The sequence below is a fragment of the Fukomys damarensis genome, unplaced genomic scaffold (assembly GCF_012274545.1).
Source record: "Fukomys damarensis isolate Sample0158 unplaced genomic scaffold, DMR_v1.0_HiC HiC_scaffold_37, whole genome shotgun sequence".
Taxonomy (NCBI): domain Eukaryota; kingdom Metazoa; phylum Chordata; class Mammalia; order Rodentia; family Bathyergidae; genus Fukomys; species Fukomys damarensis.
The window spans coordinates 62,549,196-62,571,817 of NW_022900949.1; the positions used below are offsets into that span (position 1 = coordinate 62,549,196).

The window sequence follows — 22,622 nt, forward strand, 5'->3', positions numbered from 1 at the left end:
TTGGTTTTTTGAGACAGGTTCTCACTAAGTAGTTGAGACTGACCCGGAACTCACTATGTAGCCCAGGCTGGTCTCGAACTCACAGTGATCCTCCTGCCTCAGCCTCCCGAGTGCTGGGATTATAGGCATGCGCCACCACACCCGGCATACTCAAGCTTTTTAAATTTAATAATTCTTGTTTATATAAAGAAATGCATAAAATTTAAAGCCTAAGAAGAAAAACATTCTCAATGGGAACACTGGTTAGGACACAAAGTATATGGGTTCTAAGCCTGGTTCTGCTATGAGCAAGCACTGTGGTTTTTAGGCATGTTCTTTCATCTATCCTGGCCCGTTTTTCTCATTGATCAAAGGAAGTAGGTGGCTTTGCAGATGGCTAAGTTTCCTTGATACTTTGCCATTTGCCTCATGACTTTTGGAACTTATTTATGAAGATGAAGTGTCAGTTCTTGAAGTCGGAAGCCCGGCACAAGATTCCTGGTTTGAATTTCTCCTGTGTAAGATGCCAGTGTAGGGATGGTCACTACCCAGGTGACCCTTTGGAAGATGTTTTCTGCCAAGAAATTCTTAAGAGGAAGAGACAATGAGAGTGCATACGATTGTTTTTCACTTAAGGATATAATTGTGAAATATTTCATCTGCTGTGTTTACCTTAGCAGATAATTTGTATTTTTAAAAAGTTGGCTTTTCTCAAAACTAAGCAGTAGTTTTGTATTTGGTCTTGATTTGCAGTTTTTTTTTTTTTTTTTTAAATGTGGGCTTGAGAAACCTTAACCTAAAGGCAGAATGTTCTAAAAATCCAGAGAAAAAGTAGGTAATCATATTCTCCACTAGTAAGGGAAATGTTTGCATTGCAGTGTAAGTCTCTGCCTTGTACTGCTTTTTGTTGGGTACTCAGTGCAGCTTAGTTGTGAACATTACATATTTAGGTGATTATTGCCTATTTTATGGTGATATTTTGCATGTATGTAAGAATATATACATAGCTTATGCCTCAATGAAAGCAGATAACCATTGTGAGATCGCACAAAATGCTTTTATTACTCTAAGCAAGTAAGTTAAAATTGCATTTCTCATTAAGTTAGTGCCTCATCTCATACATACAGTAGTTCACTGGATTGAGTACACAAAAGCTGAGAAAGGAATCATTTTCCATCATTAATCTGATAGTCATAGGCAAAAAATCCAAACTGTATCAGACAACAAATAGTGATCACAAAGAAATATTTGTTGGTATCTAAGGTTTTAAGATTTAGAACTTAACCATGAAGTAGTGATCTGGAAGTGATTACAAAACAGCATTTTAAGATAGATTTCTTATGTAAATTTCAAAATGATTTCTCTATGGGAAACTTGATGACCAGATAATTGAATTAGCCAGTAGCAGTACAATGGAAGCTACATGCAATTCAGAATCTTGTAAATTAGAATCTTGCACATCCTCAGGCATCCAAATAGAATTAAACAACCACTCTTAACCCTGAAAAATACGACATGTTTTCTTCTTTTTAACAGATAGCCACAAAGTATATTCTCAGTTTTTTTCAAGTGGGATATTAAGGAAACATAGCCAATAGTGGAAGGGCTAGATACGCCTCAGATTCTGAGTGCAACAAAGCTAAGCCCCTTGAATCCATGCAGTTTTCATGCATATAGTATGGTGCATATAATATAGAATCAGGAGCTTCATGGGTATTTTGCTTTTCACTGGGAAAGTTAATAGACTCAGCATATTCTGAATAGTGACATTTTTCACAAACCCTATTTTTAGGTTAGTAACTCCTCAGATATACCAACCATTACATTGAAAAGTCCCAGTGGTAGTTAAATAGTGAACGTTTGCCTTTGTGGGTATTTTACAGGTTTACTTACAAAACAGCATATGTATGTTTTTAAAGCTCAAATATTTAAACTTGCAGGAGTCATATTTACAAGCAATTGAAAGTATAAAGCAGGTTTTAATAAAATGTGTAAAAAATGAACACTCAGTGCATATACATTTTATTCAAAGCCTAAGCTTCTGTGTCACTGTAACCCTGTCATAGATTATCCACATCGTCTCTAATTGAAAAGTGGAGTACTCATGTGTCATCTCTACATGTAAATGGACATAACATTAGAACCCTAAAAAATACTCTGAATAAATTGTATAGGACCAAGCATCAGTAAATACTCAGAAAGGCAATGAAAGCATTTTCTCAGAAACTTGTTGAATGACAAGTGAAATAAAACTTTCTAATAATACAAATATGAAATAAGAAAAGAATGTAAAATTGTTTCTGCTTATCCTCCCGAACAAGACTTCTGTATGAGGATAGTGTACTCTGCCTTTCATGCAATTCATACTGCATTTGTGGGTTTTGTTCTTTTGAAAAAATATATCTATACAGCCTTCTTTAAGGTAACAAATACCTGAAAGTAATATGTCTTTTCCCCCATATTTCTTCTCATTGCATAAGCATGAGGCGTACAGAGCAATGCAAGGATAGGGGACTCCAGTCTAAGATAAGAAAATAGAATGGATTTCTTGGTTATGAGTGTTCACATGTGCTTAGAATTCAGGTGCACGGTGGTAGCGACAGCAGACACCAGAGAATCCAGGGACACTAGAGGTCTAGCAGCAGGCTGCTAAGTGACTGGAAAGGGTGGCTAGTAACACCAGCCTGTACTGGGTACAGGCTGCTATTTTATCCATGCAGCTTCCGTGGCTCATGCATTGCCTTAGGATCTATAGTCCTTTTTGCTGTAGGGCTTGTTGCGCAATATGTTATCAATCTCGTTTACCACATGTGATGTCATCTTTGGGAGAACCTGAGAAAGGAAGAGAAGAATGTGGTTAGCATTTGTGCTCGTGTGCTCAGTATTGAGCAAAGTCATCTCTTCATAAAGCTGGAATGTACGCTCCCCACTAGACTGTAAGCTTCTTGAGGTCTTGGATCTTACTCGTTGACTGAATAAGTGAAGGCATGAGAGAAGGATTGTAGAAATACAGGACAGTTTTATCCAGCAGATATACAAGGGAAGAAATATAATTTCTTAAAAAACAAAAGGTAAAATTAATGCATTTATTCCATTATATAAAAAACATTTCAAATATGAAATGGATATGGAAAATTAAAATACTGTCTTTTTTTTGTGTGTATTAACCCTCACAAATTTCTGTGAACATTTTACACTCACAGTGTATCTACATTGGGACTAGCCACCGTTCATGACCTCCATGGCCACACAGCTAGAAGCTGCTTTCATAGACAGCACTGGTCTAGAGATTGAGGAAACTCCCTCTAACTGGTGGTATTTGGAAGCCCCGGTACAGGATGTCCAGGGTTAACAGGAATCACAGGTAAGTGTGAGTGGTGGAGGTGTGGGTGTAGTAGGAGTGGAGAAAAGAGGAGTTGAGCTGGAGTGTAGCGAGCCTTGAATGCCACTTTATGGAGTTGGATCTTTATTCTGCAGGCAGTGGGGAACCTCTTAGGACTTTGTGTCAGAATGAGTCCCTCAAACACCCGGAGGTAGCTTGAAGGCCAAGTTGGAGGAGGCCAGGAGTTAGAAGCATTGCAATACAAGCTGGGGCCAGAAAGGGTCTTGGGAAGCATAGTGCGGGGGGAGAGAAGAGGGCCTGAGAGACATGGAGAATGGTGGGCTTTGAGACTGATTAGGGTATTGGTGCAGTCTGTTGATGCTGGAAACCAAGGAGCAGCCGTGTGGGGATAAGTTTGTAGTGGTGTATGTTGATCCAGGTAGAAATAACTTGAAGCAGCTAGAAGTGCAGCTTTGGAGCTTAGTAGTTGCAGGACGACTGGAGTTGAGGGCTTGCGAGCCACCAGCAAAACCCGCTTACTGGAGCCCTGTGAAAGGATAAGGCTCCTCTAGGGCCAGCCTTTATTGTAGGAGGGGGGCCAAGGACACACATTGCTCGCCAACACAGGCACAAAGAGTGACTTTCTTGCCGGGAAGGTCTGACCCTGTGTGGCGACTGTGGTGAAATGCAATTATGATGACCCGCTCTGAGGCTTCGGCCTCACCCTTCCTTTGCTGCAGTTCTTCTGGCCAAGGTGACCTTGTCTCCACTCAAGTGCTACCCTTAGAAGGCCTTGGATTTTGCTGAATAGTGGAGCTTCTCAGCCTGGGCAGCATTTGGTTGTGGTTAAAGTTTTGCTATCTGAAGCTAAAGGAGGAGTTTGGTTTTCTACTAGCTCTGTCTTCAAGGGTCTAAACGGGCAGTGTCTTATTTAAAGGAGATTGTAAAAATGAGACTGAAATTTGGAAACTGGATTGGATGGAAGTTTTGTATCTAAAAGTGGTCTAGCCTTCTCAAGAGAAAAATTCATTGTATCAAAATGCATTAAAGGTAGAAGAGATTTTTAAGACCATAAAAAATGTATAGTAAGAACCAAATGAAGAGGAGCCATACTTGCAGAATTTTATCTGGAATCACCCAGTTTTTAAAATGTTGGCAACTGTTTTACATTTTAAGCTACTTGAATAGGTCCACATCCTCCCCATCCCACTATTGGTTTTGCAACCTGGCTAGAAGACTTATGGAGTGAGGGGAGGTCTGGCCAGTGGTGCCTGAGCTGCTGGGGCCTCAAGGGAGGACTCCCTTACTTGAGTCACTATTGATCTGTACTGTGGGGACAGAGGAGGCTTTTCTAGGCAGGGTTGGCCACTTGAGAGGCAGAGGATGGATCGCTCTTTACATCTGCGGATCTGAGTGTCTGCTGGTAGCTGGGGATTAGGGTTCTGCGGAGCATGTGTGTGTGTGTGTGTGTGTGTGTGTGTTGGAGGACTAGGGGCAATAGGCTTCAATTTGAAGGGCCTGGCCGCTAAAGAGCATGGATTTCTCTGGGTAGGTGATGGGGAGCCTCAGACTTGGCCCTGGAGGTGGGGATCCGGAGGCAGCTCTGTTCACTCTTAGTAGACATGGGAAAGATGAAGACCTATACAGCTGGGCTACCTGCAGTGTGGTTTCGGTCCTGTCTCTCCCACCCATGGAGCAGCTGATCTGTGTCCAGCCCTCCAGCTTTTGCATGCCTCAGGAACGGGCTGTCCTTTGGAGCAGCTGCCTTCCCAGCCTGCTAGAAAACTCCTTGAAAGGGTGGGCACTCCACACTCGGTTCTGCAGCCAGTCCAACCAGTGCTAAGTATGTGGAGGTGTGGGTGAAAGGGAAGGGCTGGTAAAACCCCCAAGGTGGCAGCCTTGCTGCTTGGTGAGTGTCCATTTCCCTTTTCCTTTCCCTTTGATCGTGGTTGCCTCTTCCTTCACCAGCCAGAGCTTTGCTGGGGAGGAAATGCTTTAGGGAAGGTAAGCGAGCCACTGTTGCGTCTTTTATGCCTTCCCCTGGCAGCATGACCTCCCCTGGGATGGCGTGATCACCCCGAAGTAGCATTAATAGGAACCTGCCTTCCTCCCTCTTCCTGCCAAGCTGTGTTGTCTTCTCCAAAGCTGTGAGACTGATTTTCTCTCTCCACTTCCTTGTCCTGGCCTGCTGCCCTGCCTTTCATTTTTGCTTTCCACCTGGCAGAGAGAGCTATCTTTATTCATGGAAGCAACGTCCCTCCTATCTCTCAGAACCCTCTGAGGGATTATGACCTGGGAATTTCGTGTTCTAGGAGATTTGGTGCCTGCTCTCCACTTCCATGCATCCCCCGTTCCTTTCTTCTTGGCTTGCAACACATTGGCCACACTGGCTGGAGGCTGGCAATGTCTGGGAAAAGCCCAGTTCCCCCCGGACTCAAGGCCTTTGTACTGTTCCTCCCTGTACCCAGAACACACTCCTGGGCTTTTCACATGTGCAAGGGATATGAATAAATGGGAGGGCCTCGAAATAAACATCCCAGCGGGGCCTTTTGCAGAGACTTCAGTCCAAGTCCCCATTCTTCCATTAGTCTGTTACAGCAGCCTGTTTATTTACTTAGTAGATCTTTTCACAACCTGAAATAATTTTGTGTTTATTTTTACTTATCTCCTGAAATATAAGCCACTTGGAGTAGTTTTCTTTTGACCTTTAGTATCAACAGTTGCTGATATAGAGTAGGCTCTTAAAGATCTTTTGAAGGGAGATAGATTTCTGTTTTTATTTTGGTACCAGGGATCGAACTCGGGCCGACAGCGGAACCACGAGCCAGCCCCTGGCCCAGACGACAGATTTCTTACTTGACTTTCTCAGCCAGCTTGTGAGTAATCTGAGGGCAGGATCTTGTTCTTACTCACTGTACTCCCACTGCCTAGCTCTTGGTGCCAGACAGAATGAGTGCTCTGAAAATATTAGTGGAATTGGAATTACCAGATTGAATTGTAGCTCGTGTACAAACTCTCCCTCTCCTGTCTTCACTGTGTAAGGCAGCTGTGTGGGGCAGCTCATAGGAAGGAGCCTTCTCCGTGAAGAAGCAGGAACCCCACAGAATCCAGGAAGAATTGTGGGGATGGGCAGAGTTCTTGGAAGCGGGTGGCAGTGCTTCACCCTGCTCTGTATTCCTGGTGGGAAGGGAGTCTACACCATTTATCCCCCAGCGTATTCTGGGCTCTTATTTAAAAGGGCTTCTTTACACTGATAGTTAAGTTTGTCCCTACTTCGATTTAATCTCTTTCTCCTTTTAGGAGAGCTAACAACACTGCTTGTTTCAGGAACAGGTGGATGGGGGAGAATCTGTGAGACAGTTCTGTTTCTCTGCGAGTAAGAAGGAAACATACTCATCCTTGTCTGTTGTGCCAAGTAGCAACTGGCTATTCCAAGGCCTTTGGTGGGGCTGAGAGGGGCAGGCTCAGGACTGAGACGTGGCCCTTGGGGAAGGAGACTGAGCACAGCAGACACCAGCCTCCACGACTGCTTATCTAGAACACCCAGGAACATGCTGTGGCTCCTGCTTGCCCCTCCTCTGCCGCTGGAGGTTCCATCAAAAGCCTGGACCATAAGCCATCCCTGGGGATAGGATGGGAGTGTGGGGTGGGCCTCCTGAATTTGCTTCTAGGGAGACAGGATCCTGAAAGTCCAAAGAGAATTTTGGAGCCTACTCCTCTTAAAATAAGGCAGATACTGATCCAAAGTTATTTCTTGAGTGTGGGGATCATGAGTATTGGTTGTAAGTATTGTAAACTTTAGTAACTCCATATGTGTTAAGTTTCTCCAGTTTAGCAGGTGGTGTGTTTCCTTTGTGGAATTCCTGAAAGTTACAGTTTCTTGTCTCTGACCTTTAGATGTGTGGTTGTCCGGGTTACTACTACCCACGGTGGGTTGTTTTGGTTGAACCTGTTTGCTCTTTTCCTGTGTGACCTTTCAGTTACTTTGGTAACCCCATCCCATAATAGTTTGTGGTTTTTCTGCTTTAAAAGGCCGACGCTTGCCGGCAATAAACGCCGCCTTGATCAGACTCTTGTCTTGGCGTCCTTCCTTTCTCTCTGCCCCATCTCCACCCCGCTGCTCTTTCAGGTTTGAGGCACTGCTGGACAGTGCTCTGCATCGCCGGCTCGCGACACTTGAGTGTTGACTAAGGGACATATAGTAAGCTAGGAACCAGAATGTCGGTGGAGGAGCAAGGACAGGTCTCTGGCCTCAGAAGCCTTACAGTCTACCAGAGGAGACAGGCAGTTGGACATTGACTGTCCTAAGCGTTAGGATGAGAAGGTGCAAGTAACAGGACATGGGACATGAGGGACTTGGCCCACAGAAGGTCAGCAAGGTCTGTGGAAGGAATCAGTGACGAGTGCATATTTCTATTCCTGTTTGATTTTGGTAAGAAGGTTTTTGTGGTCAGCCGTGGGAAATCAGTTGCTAGGAGCAATATTGGAATGCACTGTCTTACAGAAATGAACCACTCTGAGAAATTAACTGTGGGAACGCTGCCTGTTAATAATACAGAGGACAACTCTGGATCTGTAAATTAAAAGCTTGCTGTTGCTTCTTAGGCCTTTGTTCCCTCACTCCCAGGACAGAGGTGGAGACACGTTAAAGGGCACCATGCCATTCCCTGGTGTCATGGAAAAGAGCTGGCAGGACAGAGCTGCAGTACTTGCCTGAATGGCACCAAGGTTTTCAATGAGTTGCTCAGGAGTGGACGATCCCAGGAGCACAGAACTCACGCCTTCATTTCTCAGGCACCAGGCTGGGAAGAGAGAACATAAGGTCGGCAGGTCATAGTGCCTGTGGGTGGTTATTGGTTAGTCTGTAAACACCAGGTATAGCTATGTTTTTTGCAGCCAAACTTGATTAACTTCTTTGTGGAAAGTGCCCTCTGGAATTAAAAAGCTGAGCAGTACCCCCTGGTGTGCAGGAGGTGGATCGAATCTGCATTGGAATTGTAGGTTTCTGTGTGGGGCTTTGCCTTAGCTACTGGACGTTCAGTCTAGCTACTCACCCAGGGAACACATCCTTATTTTGCTTTCCCATCTCATTCCTGGTCTTGCTTTTCCTCATCTGTTGTTTCAAAGTCCTATAGACTTGATTGTCTGATTCCTGTATTTACATCCACCACCTCCTGTGTGGATTGTGTAAATTACTCCCTCACTGATCCTTAAATTAATCCCTCATACCCCCATCTCCTGCTGTGGGAAACTGCGTGTGTGTGTGTGTGTGTGTGTGTGTGTGTGTGTGTGTGTGTGTTTATTTTTCCCCTCTACCTCCTCCCCCTTCCTCCTTTTTTTTTTTTAAAGTAAAAAACTATTGGTACAATTTATGCACCCCCCGAAAAAAAAGTAAAATTAGCTTTTTGGTAAATTTACCAACCATTACCATTTGCATCATGTAGTCATTACCATTTTATTTATTTATTTATTATTTTTTTGGTATCGGGGATCAAACTCGGGACCTTGCGCTTGAGAGGCAGGCAACAGAACCACTGAGCTAAATCCCCAGCCCTAAAATTTTGCCTATTCTGGATATTTCTTTTTTTGTATTGGGAATCAAACTCGGGTCCTTGTGCTCGTGAGATGGATAGGGGAATGACTGAGCTAAATCCCCGGCCCTACCATTTTATTTGTTTTTAAACTGAGATTGAACCCAGGGCCCTTTGCACTGAGCTAAATCCTCAGCTTTTTGTGTGTGTGTTTTTTTTTTTTTTGGTACCGGGGATTGAATTCGGGTCCTTGCGCTTGCAAGGCAGGCCACTGAACCGCTGAGCTAAATCCCCAGCCCCAGCTTTTTATTTTGAGACACGATCCTGCTAAGTCACTAAGTTGTCCAAGCTAAGCTGGATACTTGTAATCCTTCTGCCTCAGCCTCCCAGAGAGCTAGAATTCCCAGTGTGTGCTATCATGCCTGGCTGCAACTATCACCATTTTTAATCCAGTTTTAGAACATTTTTACCACTCTAGTAAGACCTCTCCTGTACATGAGTAGTTAAACCTTATTCCTACGCAGGCCCTAGGAAACTGCTAATTTACTTTCTGTCTTAAGATTTGTCTTTTCTGGATATTTCCTTGAAATCAAGCACCATGTGGTCTTTTGTGTTTGGCTTCTTTCACTAGTGTGCATAGTTTCTTCATGTGGCAGCGTGTGTCAGGTACTACTTTTTCATTGCTGAGTAGCAGTCTACTGTTTGGGGTGCACAGGGTCTACCTTTTGGTGGTTCAGCCATCTTCTCCAGCCCCGCCACCCACCACTGCCCTCATTCAGGTGCTCTCTCCTGCATAACTGATTTTTCTACCTCTTAAGTGCCCTTGTCCTCCCCCATATAGCTTCCTCACATCCATTGCAGTTTCTCTAAAAATAAATCTGATCGTGTCACATTCCTGGCTAAAAGTTCTTCAACTTGTGCATGACAAAAATCATCGCCCCATAAAATGGAGCTCTTATCTTTTGCCTTCACACACGTTACTGTCTTATTTGCTTCTCCAGTATCATGGCTCCCTGCCTTGATTTTTGTGCTTTGGGAGTACCTCCTCTTCATCTGCAAACATCTGGCTATTTTTTTCTTCCTCTTCCTCTTCTTGGGGCACTTTGCTTAAACTATCTCCTTTGCCTGGAAGGTGCTTTTTGCCTCTTCCCTTCCTTTATCTCTCTAATATCTATTCATGCTTTGAGATTCCCAAATACATCGCCTTCTTCAGAATCGCAGGCTGGGTTGGGTACCCCTACTCTTAATTCTGTAAACCACCACCCCATTCTCAATACTGTAGTACTGCCTGGGGCTCTGGCAAAGACCTGAATCAGGGGCCTGACTATTGGACTCATTCACTCCTCTCATCAAGGGTATGAGAGTAGTTAATCCCTTTCAGGTTCCTTGTGGGGCTGTATTTGCCAGGCTGTGCCATAAATACGGAAAAGTGAGTTTTTTCACAGTTTGGCCATATTGAGATGGCAGCTAGTCCACCCCCTTGGTCACACAGAAGCACTCCAGTTTCTAGACTAGGTAGAACGAAAGCCGGGAAATACGTATGTGTAGATTCTGTATGGCTTTGGCCCACGCAGGGGCACAGGAAATGTTGAAATGTTGAAGCCTCCTTGGCACTGGGTGGGGTGGGGTAGGGTGGGGTGGTGGTTCCTGCTTTCAGCATGAGGAAGCTGGAGGAATAGCATATCTTTTTTTTTTTTTTTTGGACCAGGGATCAAATTTGGGCCCTTGTGCTTGCGAGGCAGGTAGCGAAAACACTGAGCCCCGAAATAGCTTTTCTTAAAAAAAAGAAAATCCAGTTTTTACAGAGCCATTTTTACCTCTAGGTCACATTATCTGTTTCTTTTCTTGATGTGCCCCTTAGGCGGTGATGAGGTGTGGCTAATTTGCAGTTGGATCTCAGAAAACAGCCTAATACCTGGCACATGGCAGGTACTTATTAAATGTTTGTTGGATTAACATTGGCATAGATGATTGATGTGTGCCCCTGGCATGCCTTCTGTTCCTGTTTGCTGCAGGCCTGCTGTCAAATGATGACCTTAAGCTGTTACCATGCTTGGGTCTTTTACAGCAATCCCTATTTACACGTGTAAATAGTGCTCTATAAAAGACACCAATGCAAGAGATCAGGGCTTTTCTTTTTGTTTTCCAACTGGGTCTTACTATGTAGTCCACGTCGGCCTTGAACTCACTATGTAGTCCAGGCTGGCCTTGAACTTGCTGTGATTCTCCTGCTTCAGCCTCCTGAATGCTGGAATGACAGGTGTGCACCCCCATGTCTGGTGAGATCCAGGGCATTTATTCATCTATTCATTTATTTATTTGGTACCAGGGACTGAACCCAGGACCTTGAGCTCATGAGGCAGGTGCAGTGCCACTGAGCTAAGTCCACAGCCCCAGGGCTTTTTTATTCTCTTTCTTTTTCCTTTTCTTTTCTCCCCTCTGTGTTTTTTGGGGCCTGTTTCTTGCTTTGCACTTAGAACTCTTCTTGGGCTTAGTGGGAGTTCTAAGTATAATGTAGAGCTCTAGGCAAGTCACTGCCCACAAATGAATAACTTTGAAGTCAGTAGCAGCTGATCCTAGTGGGCTACAGGGCACAGGAGAACCTACTGGCTGATGCTAGAGGATTAGCATCACTCACTGAGGGTCACCGGCTAGCACACCAGGAGTGTCAGTTCACTACTGGTGGTGTGACACTGGCTCCTGTGCTGGTGTGTTACTAGGGGAGCCAGCACAGTCAGGCTGACGTGGTTTGTTTCCTACTCAAAGCTCTCCTTTCTCCCACACCCTCCTTACAGATCAAAGATGATATAGTGGAAATAATTTCCCTTTTGGTTTTGAGAGTTCTACGGTTAAAAACAAAACTGCTTGTTTGTAAAGAAGAAAAATGGCAGGCAAGGAAGACATCTGGGGCATAGAGGGAAGAAAGGGAGAAAAATAAGAACATATGTTAACTCAGACTTTCTGTGGAGGTTGTTTCAGGTACCTCTACCGTCTAAATCCAAATTCTATAAAGATTTCCCTTCTAGAACGACAGCTGTTCATAGATTTTGTTCTTTATTTTCGTGGGAGATTGGCTCAGGGCTTGCCAAGGATACCAGAATCCAAGGACACTCTTAGCGTGGCATTTGCATGCACATCCTCCTGTATTCTTTAAATCATCTTTAGATTACTTCAAATACCTAACACTATATAAACAGTTGATTAAATCCATGGATATGGAGGGTCAACTGTACTCATTGATATTTATGACCATGAGGAGTTTGTGTTTCTCTTTGTGCCTTTTATTCTGACCACTCAAAAGGCTAGGAGTAACTTTCCAGGAAGTCTGATCTTTATAAAAACACCATCATTGCCACTTACTGAATACCTGCTCTGCTCTGCATGTATATATTTCTCTTTACTCAACAGGTTTGTAAGATATGTATTAAATACCCGTTTTCCACACAAAATTTACATGAAGTAAACTTGCTTTGGTCAAATAGCTTTTTTTTTTTTTTTTTTTTGCTATTAAAGCTATAGGGATGCTAACTAATTGCACTAAGTATATTCTTTGCTTTTTTAAAGAAAAAAAGCAAGTCATAAGTATATCTTGATATATTTTTCCCTCTAAAACCTCTTATTTCCATTTGTTTATACTGTTAACTGCAACTAATATTTTTCTGACTTTGAGCCTCAGCAGGATCAAGCTACCAACAGATATTTTGTTAAATTATTTTATTTGCATAGACATTATGTGAACTTTTTATCTCATTGTGTTATTGTATCTAATTTACCCCAATTCCTAGTATTTCTTAATCGGTATGATTTTTTTTCTCCTGGAATTGACGCCCATTTTATTTATTTTTATTTTTTGTTTTATGAGACAGGGTCTCATTATGTAATTCAGGCTGGCCTTGAGCTCATTAGGTAGCCCAGGCTGGTCATGAGCTCATGGTGATCCTCCTGCCTCTGCCTCCTGCGTGCTGAGATTACATTCATCTGCTACTGTGCCTGGCTTATTCCTTTCTAAGTTGCCATGTCAGTTCTAGCAAATCCTCCAGTGACATCTGTAAGACAGGTGTCCTGACAGTCTACACCTAATAGGATTGTTTTCATGACTAAGGAGACAAGACAGCATAAAGTGGTTAGCACACAGCCTGGCAAATATGCCCCAGTCAGTGAACTGAAAGTCTAGATGCTTTTCTTTCCCAACCATACACGACTAATATCGAACCTGAACTAAGCTGTGTTGTAGGTACAAAATACATACTGGGTTTTAAAGAGCGTGACAAAGAATATAACATATCTCAGTAATTTGTTTTATATTTATTACATTTTGAAATATTTGGGCATATAATGTTAAATAAAATCCTTTATTAAAATTAATTTCACCTGTTTCTTTTTTACTTGTTTAATACAGCCACTAGTAAATTTGAAATTAAATATGTGGTTTATATTCTCTGTGGTTTATATTATATTCTACTGGACTGTGCCAGTATATGTGGTTTTTAGTTAGCAGTGACCATAAGTTTTCATGGATGCCACAGCATGAGGAGATCAATTTTCATGGCCCTAAGTTGTTTCCAAGCAAAGCTTCTCCAGGATCAACTTTCCATGTGAAGTTCCCTTGGCTTTCTGTCATCTCAGCAAAGTTACACCCCATCTCTGCCACCCCTAGAATTTTCTTACCAACAGCCAGCTGAGGTAGTGTGCATCCCAGACGCTCAGCAATTGGAGAAAGGTCTTTTAGCTTGTTTTGCTGTTTTCTCCCTTCTTCACTTACAATTCTTTCTTTCAACCACTGGTAGCACTGCAGGTAAGAATAAAAATAACATTTAAATGTTAAATGTTAATGGATATGATATCCAAAATTGTCAATTCAATAAAATATAAGAACCTCAGGATGAATTTCTGAGTCTTCTTGATTCTCACTCTTAACATTTTGTAGTGAGAAGGATGCTTATATCTTCATGCAAAGAAATGTTCACACAGTCTCGCTCGTTTGTTTGTTCTCAGCAGCTTGCTTTTGGTTAATATTCACCATTGAAATTAACCGGTATTCACAAAGTTCTGAAAACCCTGACGCATATAAACAGTTATACCCTAATCTGCCAAGTGGAGAAATTAGAGTAATATTTGTTAGAGGAATAGCTTAGTTAGAGAGAGAGAGAGAGAGAGAGAGGGTGGATTTTCATTTTACCAAGGTCTATTATGTTTCCTTTTTGCTAGGAAATCTGGGTGCCAAGCTTTCTGCTCAAAGTAAACCATTATCTTACATTCTTGTTATAAGTATCTTTTTCTGTCTTGCCTTTAGTTCACACCTAATCTCACATTCTTATAATGAAGATTTATTGTAGGCTTTCTCAGCTTCTTTCTCGAAGCAGACATAATATGACTGTTAAGTATCAAGTACATTTAGAAAAATTAAACCGAACAAGGAATTTCCCAAATATGTACTACCTATTGTGTAACTACTGAAACTTAAGAAATGCAGCAAAGGAAACTATTCTTTAAACTTACGGGAAGAGACTGACCCTGATCTGTAGACTATAAAGTGAGTCTAATTTCCTAAATACAAAGAAAAACTGTTCAGTACATCTCAAGGCCCTACTTTTCAGAAAGCTTTACGCTTATGATGAAGGGGGAAATAATAGTCTCTTCTGTACAAAACCAAGCCTCAACACCCAAAGGGAAAGAATATTTGTAAGAACGTTAGTCTGCTTTAGGGAAAACAGTTTAAAAAAAACCTCTTAACACTATGTGGTAACGTGGACTTTCTCTGTAGCTTGGGTGGTGACATAATTGCTACCACAGATCTGTACCTTCCCAAAGGCTGCAGGCAGCTCTGCCATCCGCAGTGGACCATCGGCGCTCCACCCACGATTTCAATTGCCTGCTGGCTTTTGTTTTTAAATATTTTTTCATCATTCAAAGAGAATTTCCAAAGAAAAGGGTAATCATGTTCTGTTTTATTGTGATTTTTGGAATTATTTTGCGGATTTGAAAAAGAGAAGGGCAAGCTGCCCCAGTTCTGTTTGCCTCCTAGGTCTCAAAGGCTTGGGATTTGGCTTGGGGAAATAGCCAAGAGTTTTACCAGCCTGAGATCTGTGAAGCTTTGACTTACTCCAGAGTAATAGATTTGGCACATCTCTCTGGAGATGACAGGTAGTACCAGTGTTGAAGGGGTGGACAGTTATGATTAGGACCTAGGAAGCCTTTCTGGGCCATAGCACTGCCTATGTCAGAGATCCCTGAATTTGCTTTTGCTCTTCTCCACGGGAAAAACATCAATCCTCACGTAAGTTTCATAACATCTTTCAGGGGGCCAATATTTCTGAATATTATTCAAACCGAAAAAAAATTAAGCTAATGAAAAAATGCTCTTGAATAATTTCTTTTTAATTACAACTCGGACAGTTTCTGAGGTTTCAATATATACTACACTGAATGGTATATATCTTAAGAATGGCTGATTTAGCTGGGCATGGTGGTGCACACCTGAATCCTAGGACTCGGGAGGCTCAGCCAGGAGGATTGCTGCAAGTTCAAGGCCAGCCTGAACTACTTACCAGGACCCTGTTCAAAAAAACAAAAACAGCACAAACAAAAAGAATAGCTGGTTTATTAATCTCATTAAACTCTGAACTCCATTTTTGAAGTCATATATGCAATGCATTCTTTAGAGTTGGGGTCTGAGATTGTGTGTGTGTACTTGTATATATGTTTATGTATATGTCACAAATACACATACCATATTGAGGGCCAGACATCCAAAAGTAACAAACATCAAACATTCATTCATATTTGTTGAATCCTTCTCTCCCCACCCTCAATAAATCTCATTGTTGCTTTAATCAGGGTAATATATAAAGAGTTAGGGCTTTAAAAAAGATGCCTAGTGTTATACTGCTTTCCTGATAACCAAAGGGAACAAAAATGTTTTGGAAATAAGCAGCTTAAAACTGGGAAAATGTTAGCAGATGGAGGAGATGGTGCTTAATTAAAGTGTTATTCAAATATGGAAGCAATCAACATCTTCAGCTCTGACCCTGTAGCTGGTGCAGAGGAGGGGCTTAGGGAGGAGACAGGGTAAAGTAGGGGACACCAGGGTAAAGAGAAATCTCTTCAGTTTTTCAAACAGAACATGCACTCTCCCCTCCTCAGTGTGACTTTCCTAGCTGACCTACTGGGGTCCTAATGGGGCCCACAGTGCTGGTGGATTCCATGTTGTTTCATAGCTCACCTTTAACATGTCTATCTCTAATAAATCCCTCAGCTAGTCCCTGCCGGTTGAGACTGTCCCAGACCAGCAGAGTGTGGTGCTAAATAGATGATCAGTAGGTATTTGTAAGAGAATCAATTAAATAAGCTTTTCCCCCCCGCATATTAGTGAGCTATTACTTTTGTATGTTAGTCACAAAATTACCTACATTTTCTTAAAGCTATTTCTTTGCCCTCTCCCAAATATGGTAACCATTATCTAGTTGTCCCATCTTATAGGTAACAATATCAAGATGGTACTAGTTTGTGAGACTTTTTCCAAAGTCTCTAATACTTGCTAGTTAATCCTTGTTTGGAATTCAGGCAGAAAGTACAAGATGTGCTCAAAATATACAGTAAAAGTAAAATTATTACCTTAGACACATTGCTATGACTCTCCCTCAAAATACTCTTCCTTGCTTCAAACATACTTATCCTATCATTCTTGCCACCTTCTGAAGCAATTTGGAAATCCTCATTTATGAGTGTCTATGAGTTGTGATTAAAAAAAGTAACAGTAAATGTGGCTGCTCTTGTCTAGTAAGACACTAATGCAGTAAACCTGGTGAGAAATGATGACGTTCTAAATAAAGGCATAGCAAAGCAGAGAGAAGTCAAAGAGGCTGAGAAAGGTAGCATAAGCTTTCTGGTTACACCCACAGTGACCTATCTCTTCACGCCAGACCTACCTCCTAATAGGAAGTCTGCTATAGCACCCTCATAATCCAGTCACCTCCCAAAGGCCCTGCCTATGACAACATGAAGTTTTAGGCAGACACCTAGATGTAAACCATAACCTTCTGCCCCGGACCCCCAGGGACTAATGCATATCTCTATGTAAAGGGGTTATAAGACATCTCTAAGAGTGATGAAAGTTCTAATTGTTTGAACATTGCTGAAATGGCCAAGTCTCCTCTGAGACTTAAGGCAAACTCTTAGGTGTAAGCCTCTAAAAGTCAAAAAGAAGTTAAACTGCCAATATACAGTGGCACAGGTTAGACATTCCCATTCCAAAACACAGGAAGAAGGTGATAGAAACCGACAGGATCAAAGCAAGACCAAAACCCAACAAGGCAAACACTACATCATGTAGTTCTGTGTCCAGCACCTGGGGTAAGTTTTGAGAAATTTGAACTTCAAAAGTCTTGGGCAGTCCAACTCAAGTCGTTGCTGGTGGTTGCTGCCCTCGTGGCTTTTCTCTTGGGCTGGCTTTGCTAAGTTCCTCTGACTTTCCTCAGATGACTTCTTTAAATTCCTGTGATTTCCACTGTACTTCTGGCTTCATTCCCACAGCTTCACCTACTGCCCTCTGATAGACACACTGCCTAGCCTCCAAGACTGTCTTCTAGAGTCTGGGTGGAAGCCTCCATAATCCCACAACTCTTGCATTCTGTATACCTGTAAAACCAACAGCATGTGGATGATGCCAAGTTCTGCCTCTGGCTCCAGCAGTAGCCAGGCCCTTTTGCATCACGGCTGCAGGGGCCTCTGAGTACTTGGATGACTGAGCACTGTGAATGGAATCCCAGGAAGCCAGTTTTCTAGGTGGCCTCCAGCAGGGTGCCTTAGGGCTCTCTTCTCAAAGCGGTCTTTCAGTTTTTCACCCTGGAGTCTGCAAAGGACTATTCACACACCCTCAAGGCAATCTTTCTAGTGTCCAGATATAAAGTATTTGGCTTCTGGTTTTTTTTTTTTTTTTTTGGTACTGGGGATCCAACTCAGGTCCTTGTGCTTGTGAGACAGGCTCCAGAACCACTGAGCTAAATCCCCAGCCCATATTTGGCTTCTATTTGATGCTAACCTTTTTCATCAACCAAACTCTCCTTTGCTCTAACTTTGCAGGTCCAACATAAGAGCTTACTTACTTTATTAGATTCCCTTTCTAAAACTCAAACATTTTAAAGCAGCTCAGCTGTGCAGTTTGCTCTTGATTCTTTATGTAGAGCTAGCTAAAACCTCTCAACAGTACCCATGCCACTGCCTCAATATTTGGCTGCCTTGAAATTTCTTCTACCAGATTAATTAGTCTCTTTCCTTCTCAGTCTCTTGCAAAGTCTCAGGACATGAGCAAAATGTAGACATTTTGTATGTACCTTCTTTTTCTTTCTCCTTTTGCTAATTCATTTATGAAAGTGTTTTCAGCTGTTAGGAAGCTTTTATCTAAACAGTAATGGAGGGTAGATAATAATACACTCCAAATATAGCATAGTTACTTCTTGTAAAAAGAAAAAACCTGGTTTTGCAGGAAAACAAAGATGTCTTTGGGGAAGATAATTAACCAAGAGCCAGGAAATATCTAACATCAACATTAATTTTTAGGAATTTATAATCTTGAATTGTTATTTAATGTCTTTATGCTCTAGTGTCTGGAAAAGGGTGATAACATATGGGGAGTATTTTGAATTTTTCAGAAGGCCTGTGAAAGATTGTGCAGATGGGCCTCAACAATTGTTTGATCTAGATTTTTTTTTTTTTTTTTACTTTATGATGGTGTGAAAGTATTCTTATATAGCTTCTATTTTTCACTCTCGGTACAGTATTGTATAAGTTACATGAAATATCCAATACTTTAGTATAAAATAATCTTTGATGATTTTTATCTGATTGTAGGCTAATGTTTTTTTTGTTTGTTTGTTTTGTTTTTGGTACTGGGGATTGAGCTTGGGACCTTGTACTTGTGAGGCAGGTGGTGGAACCACTGAGCTAAAGCCCCAGACCTGTAGGCTAATGTTTAAGGTAGGCTATGTTAAACTATGGTGTTTTTGTAGGTTTGGTATATTAAGTGAATTTTTGGACTTAGGATATTTTCAAATTACAATTGGTTTAATCAGATATGAACCCCACTGTAAGACAAAGAACACCTGTATAGCAATTTAGCTCAGCTACAACTGACTAAAAGCCAATCTATATCCATTTCTCTTTGTGAAGGTAAAGGAAGATGAATGAAAACACTTAGACTTGTACTTGGCACATGGTAGGTGCTCAAGCTGGCTCGGAGCTTACTATGTATCCTATGTGGGCCTTGGACTTGCAGCAGTTTTCCTGCCTCAGCTTTTTGAGTCCGGATAACTGGCATGCATTACCACAGCAGGCTTAAATTCATGATTCTTAATGCTTTCCTTCTGTCTTTTCTTTCTTTACTGCCTTATATTTTTACTTTATGTATTCTTTCCTAGTATGCTTTTGATTTTTCTCAAGTGGACTTGTTTAGATTGGTTCTTCGATCTTCAGGAACAAGATCTCCCATAATATTTCATATGACTGTGTTTTGTGATAATATAAAACCACAAACAGGGCCATGTCAACATGCTTTAGGACACATTTATATTAGATTATTTTAGAGAACAAACAAGCTAAATGCTGAACTGTTACAGGTAGGGAGAGAAGTGGAATATCTGGAACTTTGAGAAGGCTCTGATTAGGAAGCCTGTGGCGCTCACCTTTCCATCAATTAAAGGATTGGTAGTTCAGGCTCAGTGTGAGCTATTGCTCCACCGACTCAGGGCTAACGGAGGCTTGAAGCTGGGTCATGCATACGTGTACTCTTAGGAGGACTTTGCTTGACTGAGCTTTTAAAATTCCTGTATTATTTCTTCCTTGACAGTATAAAACAGGTTGTGATTCTAATTTATTACACATTCTCTCACATTAAAATAATGTTTTTATAAAGAAAGATGTTCGGAATGCTCACCAGTAAATAATCATCATCATGCCTTGAATGGAGGTAATTTTGTTTTTATGCTCTTGAATGCCGTTATTCTTCAGAGCAGAATTTAAACTGTAAATCGCGATGCCCAGAATGGGACTCTACAAATGCCAGCATGGAGCCCCAATGATTAAAACTTTGCATCTGTCTCCTGAGGTTGTCCCTCTATCCCTGCCGCCAAGACACCGCCAAGACACAACAAAAGAGTCTTACATCTTAAACCTCAGACCATGCTTTGCTACAACTGTTTGACTCATATGGAGTAAGCCTCTATAGCTTAAATTTTGTTTTGTCAAGAAAAGGAGAATTACAACCTCTTCCATAGACAAGGGACAATTTTTCCAGTTTCAAATAAGGAGTAAAATAAATGTTTTCCTCAACATAACAATAAGTAACAATGTAGGGATCTGAGCCCTGCAAGTCCAACTGGGTCATTGGACACTTTCTCCTGGCCCCCAGAGGAAGAGACTTCTGTGCAGATTATGACATTTCTGGCCAGGATCAGAGACCCCAGAGGGTTGGGAGAAGACTGCCAGAGGTCAGCAGCCTGGTGAAGGCCACAGTGTGCCTGAGTGGTGAGCCCTAGGCTGCCGCAGTCATCTAATGAATCTTCTGCCCAGCCCAGACTGCTCTAGAAGTTGAACATACCTTCAGCGAAGCCCTGGAGCTTTCAGGTACCCCATTTCCGTATTTTCCTGAGATGATTCCACAGGCAAGTGGGGACCATGTCATTGCGCCGACCCCTACAGAGGGGAAAACCATAGAAAATCGCTTGTACAACTGGGATCAAAAGACTGGGTGTTAAAACACAGCTTGGTCGGTTATAGAGAAAAGCTGCCCAGATAAATGAGTTAATACCAGCATGTGTCTTTCCATGACATTTTTGCTTTTGCAAGTCGTATTTCTTTCTTTTATAAACCACTTAAACGAATTGTCAGTTCTTGGAATGAGTCATAAAAGCAAGCCCTGAAGGTGTGGCTCATCTATGATGTTTTGATGTTTGAGATTCATGGACAGAGATAAACACTTTCACTTGCAGAGCAATTCAGTGCTTCTCCTGTCCTTTAAGTGCTTAATGTGGTGGCTGGTGCATAGCACAAGTACAGTGCCCAGTAAACTCTCAGTAAGTGATAGTGATCACAGTTCTTCTTGTTGAATTTTTATTGATTTTCTTATCCAACATTTTTCTGCCAATTCTGAGAAAGAAAGCTATCTCTGGTATTAACTTTACTATATTTTATAGAGAAATATAAAAGATACCCTTTGGTGTATAAGCCTGAAAATATGGCCTATTCATATTTTTCCTAGGTCCAAATTTCTCGTGTTAATATTTTGTATATATATTTCCCCCTTCTGTCTGACAGCATTATTTCTACACAGACATATAGTGTCTGGCTTGTTAACTGTTGTTGAATTCCCTATATCAATCTTAGTGCCAAGCATAGTAAGAGATATAGATGTGTATATACATGATGTTTTGGAAAGGCACTCAGCCCATTCAAAGTTGGATGCGTGGGTGAATTTATCCACTGATTTTTCTCTTCACGATGTATACATTTTTTGAACAACTACCGAGTACAGCTTACGTGCCAGTTACAGTTCACAACTCTGGATTTCATCAGTGATACCCTGTGGACTAAATAGAGGCACATTTGATTTTGCTAGTCTCTGGGATGCATACTTATCATAAACGTTGTATTAAAACAGGGACATTTAGGAAAGCATTTTACTAAAACTTATTTTCTATCTCACTAATTTTCCTATTGTTAAAAGTGGTAGATGTACTTTTGAAGATTACCTATTTTATGGTAGAGCTCAGGCAGCTGGACCTCCACTTTCTCTCTCTGGAAAAGATGGTACTCAGCTTGTTCACAGACTGGAGGGATCATATTGAACTGTCTTGCTACAGAATAGGCTTCCTAGGGAGAAACGAGATTGCAACTGAATTTAGACTGATTAGCAAGAAGGCTTCACTGTGATTCATTTGCATGTGAAATGTTCATTTCAGTGAAGTCGATATAAACCAAGGAACATACAGGATGCCAAGTAACAAGCAGTTATGACTATTGATTTCGCCAAGAGCAATACTGAATGTACAAAATTCTTACTATTCCTTGGAAGGATTTGGACTTAGTAAAGTCTAGAGCAAATTAATCAAAGTATCAGTTATGGACTATTATAACAAAAATACAATTTGATTATTTTTAGGTTTCTAAGGAAATAAAATTTAAACTAACATAAAAGTGATCTGTAATTAATGTGTTATAAACAGTGCAGTTATTAATATAGTTTTTTATTAATATGGTTTTTAAACAAGAATACTTTATTCATATATCTCATTAGCTATGAAGTTCACTTTATCCTCTTGCCACCAAAGAACATGGTTCTTTTAAGAGGCCTGAGCTCTTCAAGTTGTATTCTGAAGTGATGAGCTCCAGCCCCAATATTCATATCTGTAAAGATGGAATTGATCTTAGAATTCTAATGCCATAGGGCTTTTGAGAAAAGTTTGCAAAAGATCTTATAGTTTACACATGGCATCTGGATAGCCACTTAAAAATAGAAATGAACTCACCATGATCTCCATAGCGCCCCACCTCGAGGTGCCCCAGTACATCGCCATGCCTTGGTTTATCACGTGTGTCATGGCTCGAACAATTTCTGTGGAAGGCCAAACAGGATTCCAGGAGTTTCTGTGCTGTTCCAAGTTGGATGGTTTTTTCCTCATCCCCAATGTTTAAAGCTTCATGCAGTTATTTGTTTGATTAATATAATTGCTCTGATATTAGTGATAACATAATAGTCTAACGTCTAATATTCATGATTTGGAAGCTTATGTTCCACT

General features: G+C 41.4%; 1 protein-coding gene across 2 annotated transcripts in view; it reads right to left on the reverse strand.

The window, feature by feature from the left end:
- Positions 1-1,060: 1,060 nt before the first annotated feature.
- The window catches only part of Kcnab1 (potassium voltage-gated channel subfamily A member regulatory beta subunit 1), a 394,129-nt gene continuing 372,567 nt past the window's right edge, over positions 1,061-22,622 (reverse strand). Inside the window, exons 9-14 of one of the 2 annotated variants that reach the window (XM_033759846.1) lie at positions 22,353-22,438; positions 21,576-21,696; positions 20,426-20,520; positions 13,501-13,621; positions 8,015-8,103; positions 1,061-2,811 (exon numbers count right to left, since the gene is read on the reverse strand). In XM_033759846.1, the coding sequence (XP_033615737.1) occupies positions 2,722-2,811; positions 8,015-8,103; positions 13,501-13,621; positions 20,426-20,520; positions 21,576-21,696; positions 22,353-22,438 (602 nt within the window). In that variant the 3' untranslated portion in view covers positions 1,061-2,721. The remainder of the gene's footprint in view (positions 2,812-8,014; positions 8,104-13,500; positions 13,622-20,425; positions 20,521-21,575; positions 21,697-22,352; positions 22,439-22,622) is intronic. The other variant, XM_010636911.3, reaches the window with a different exon arrangement.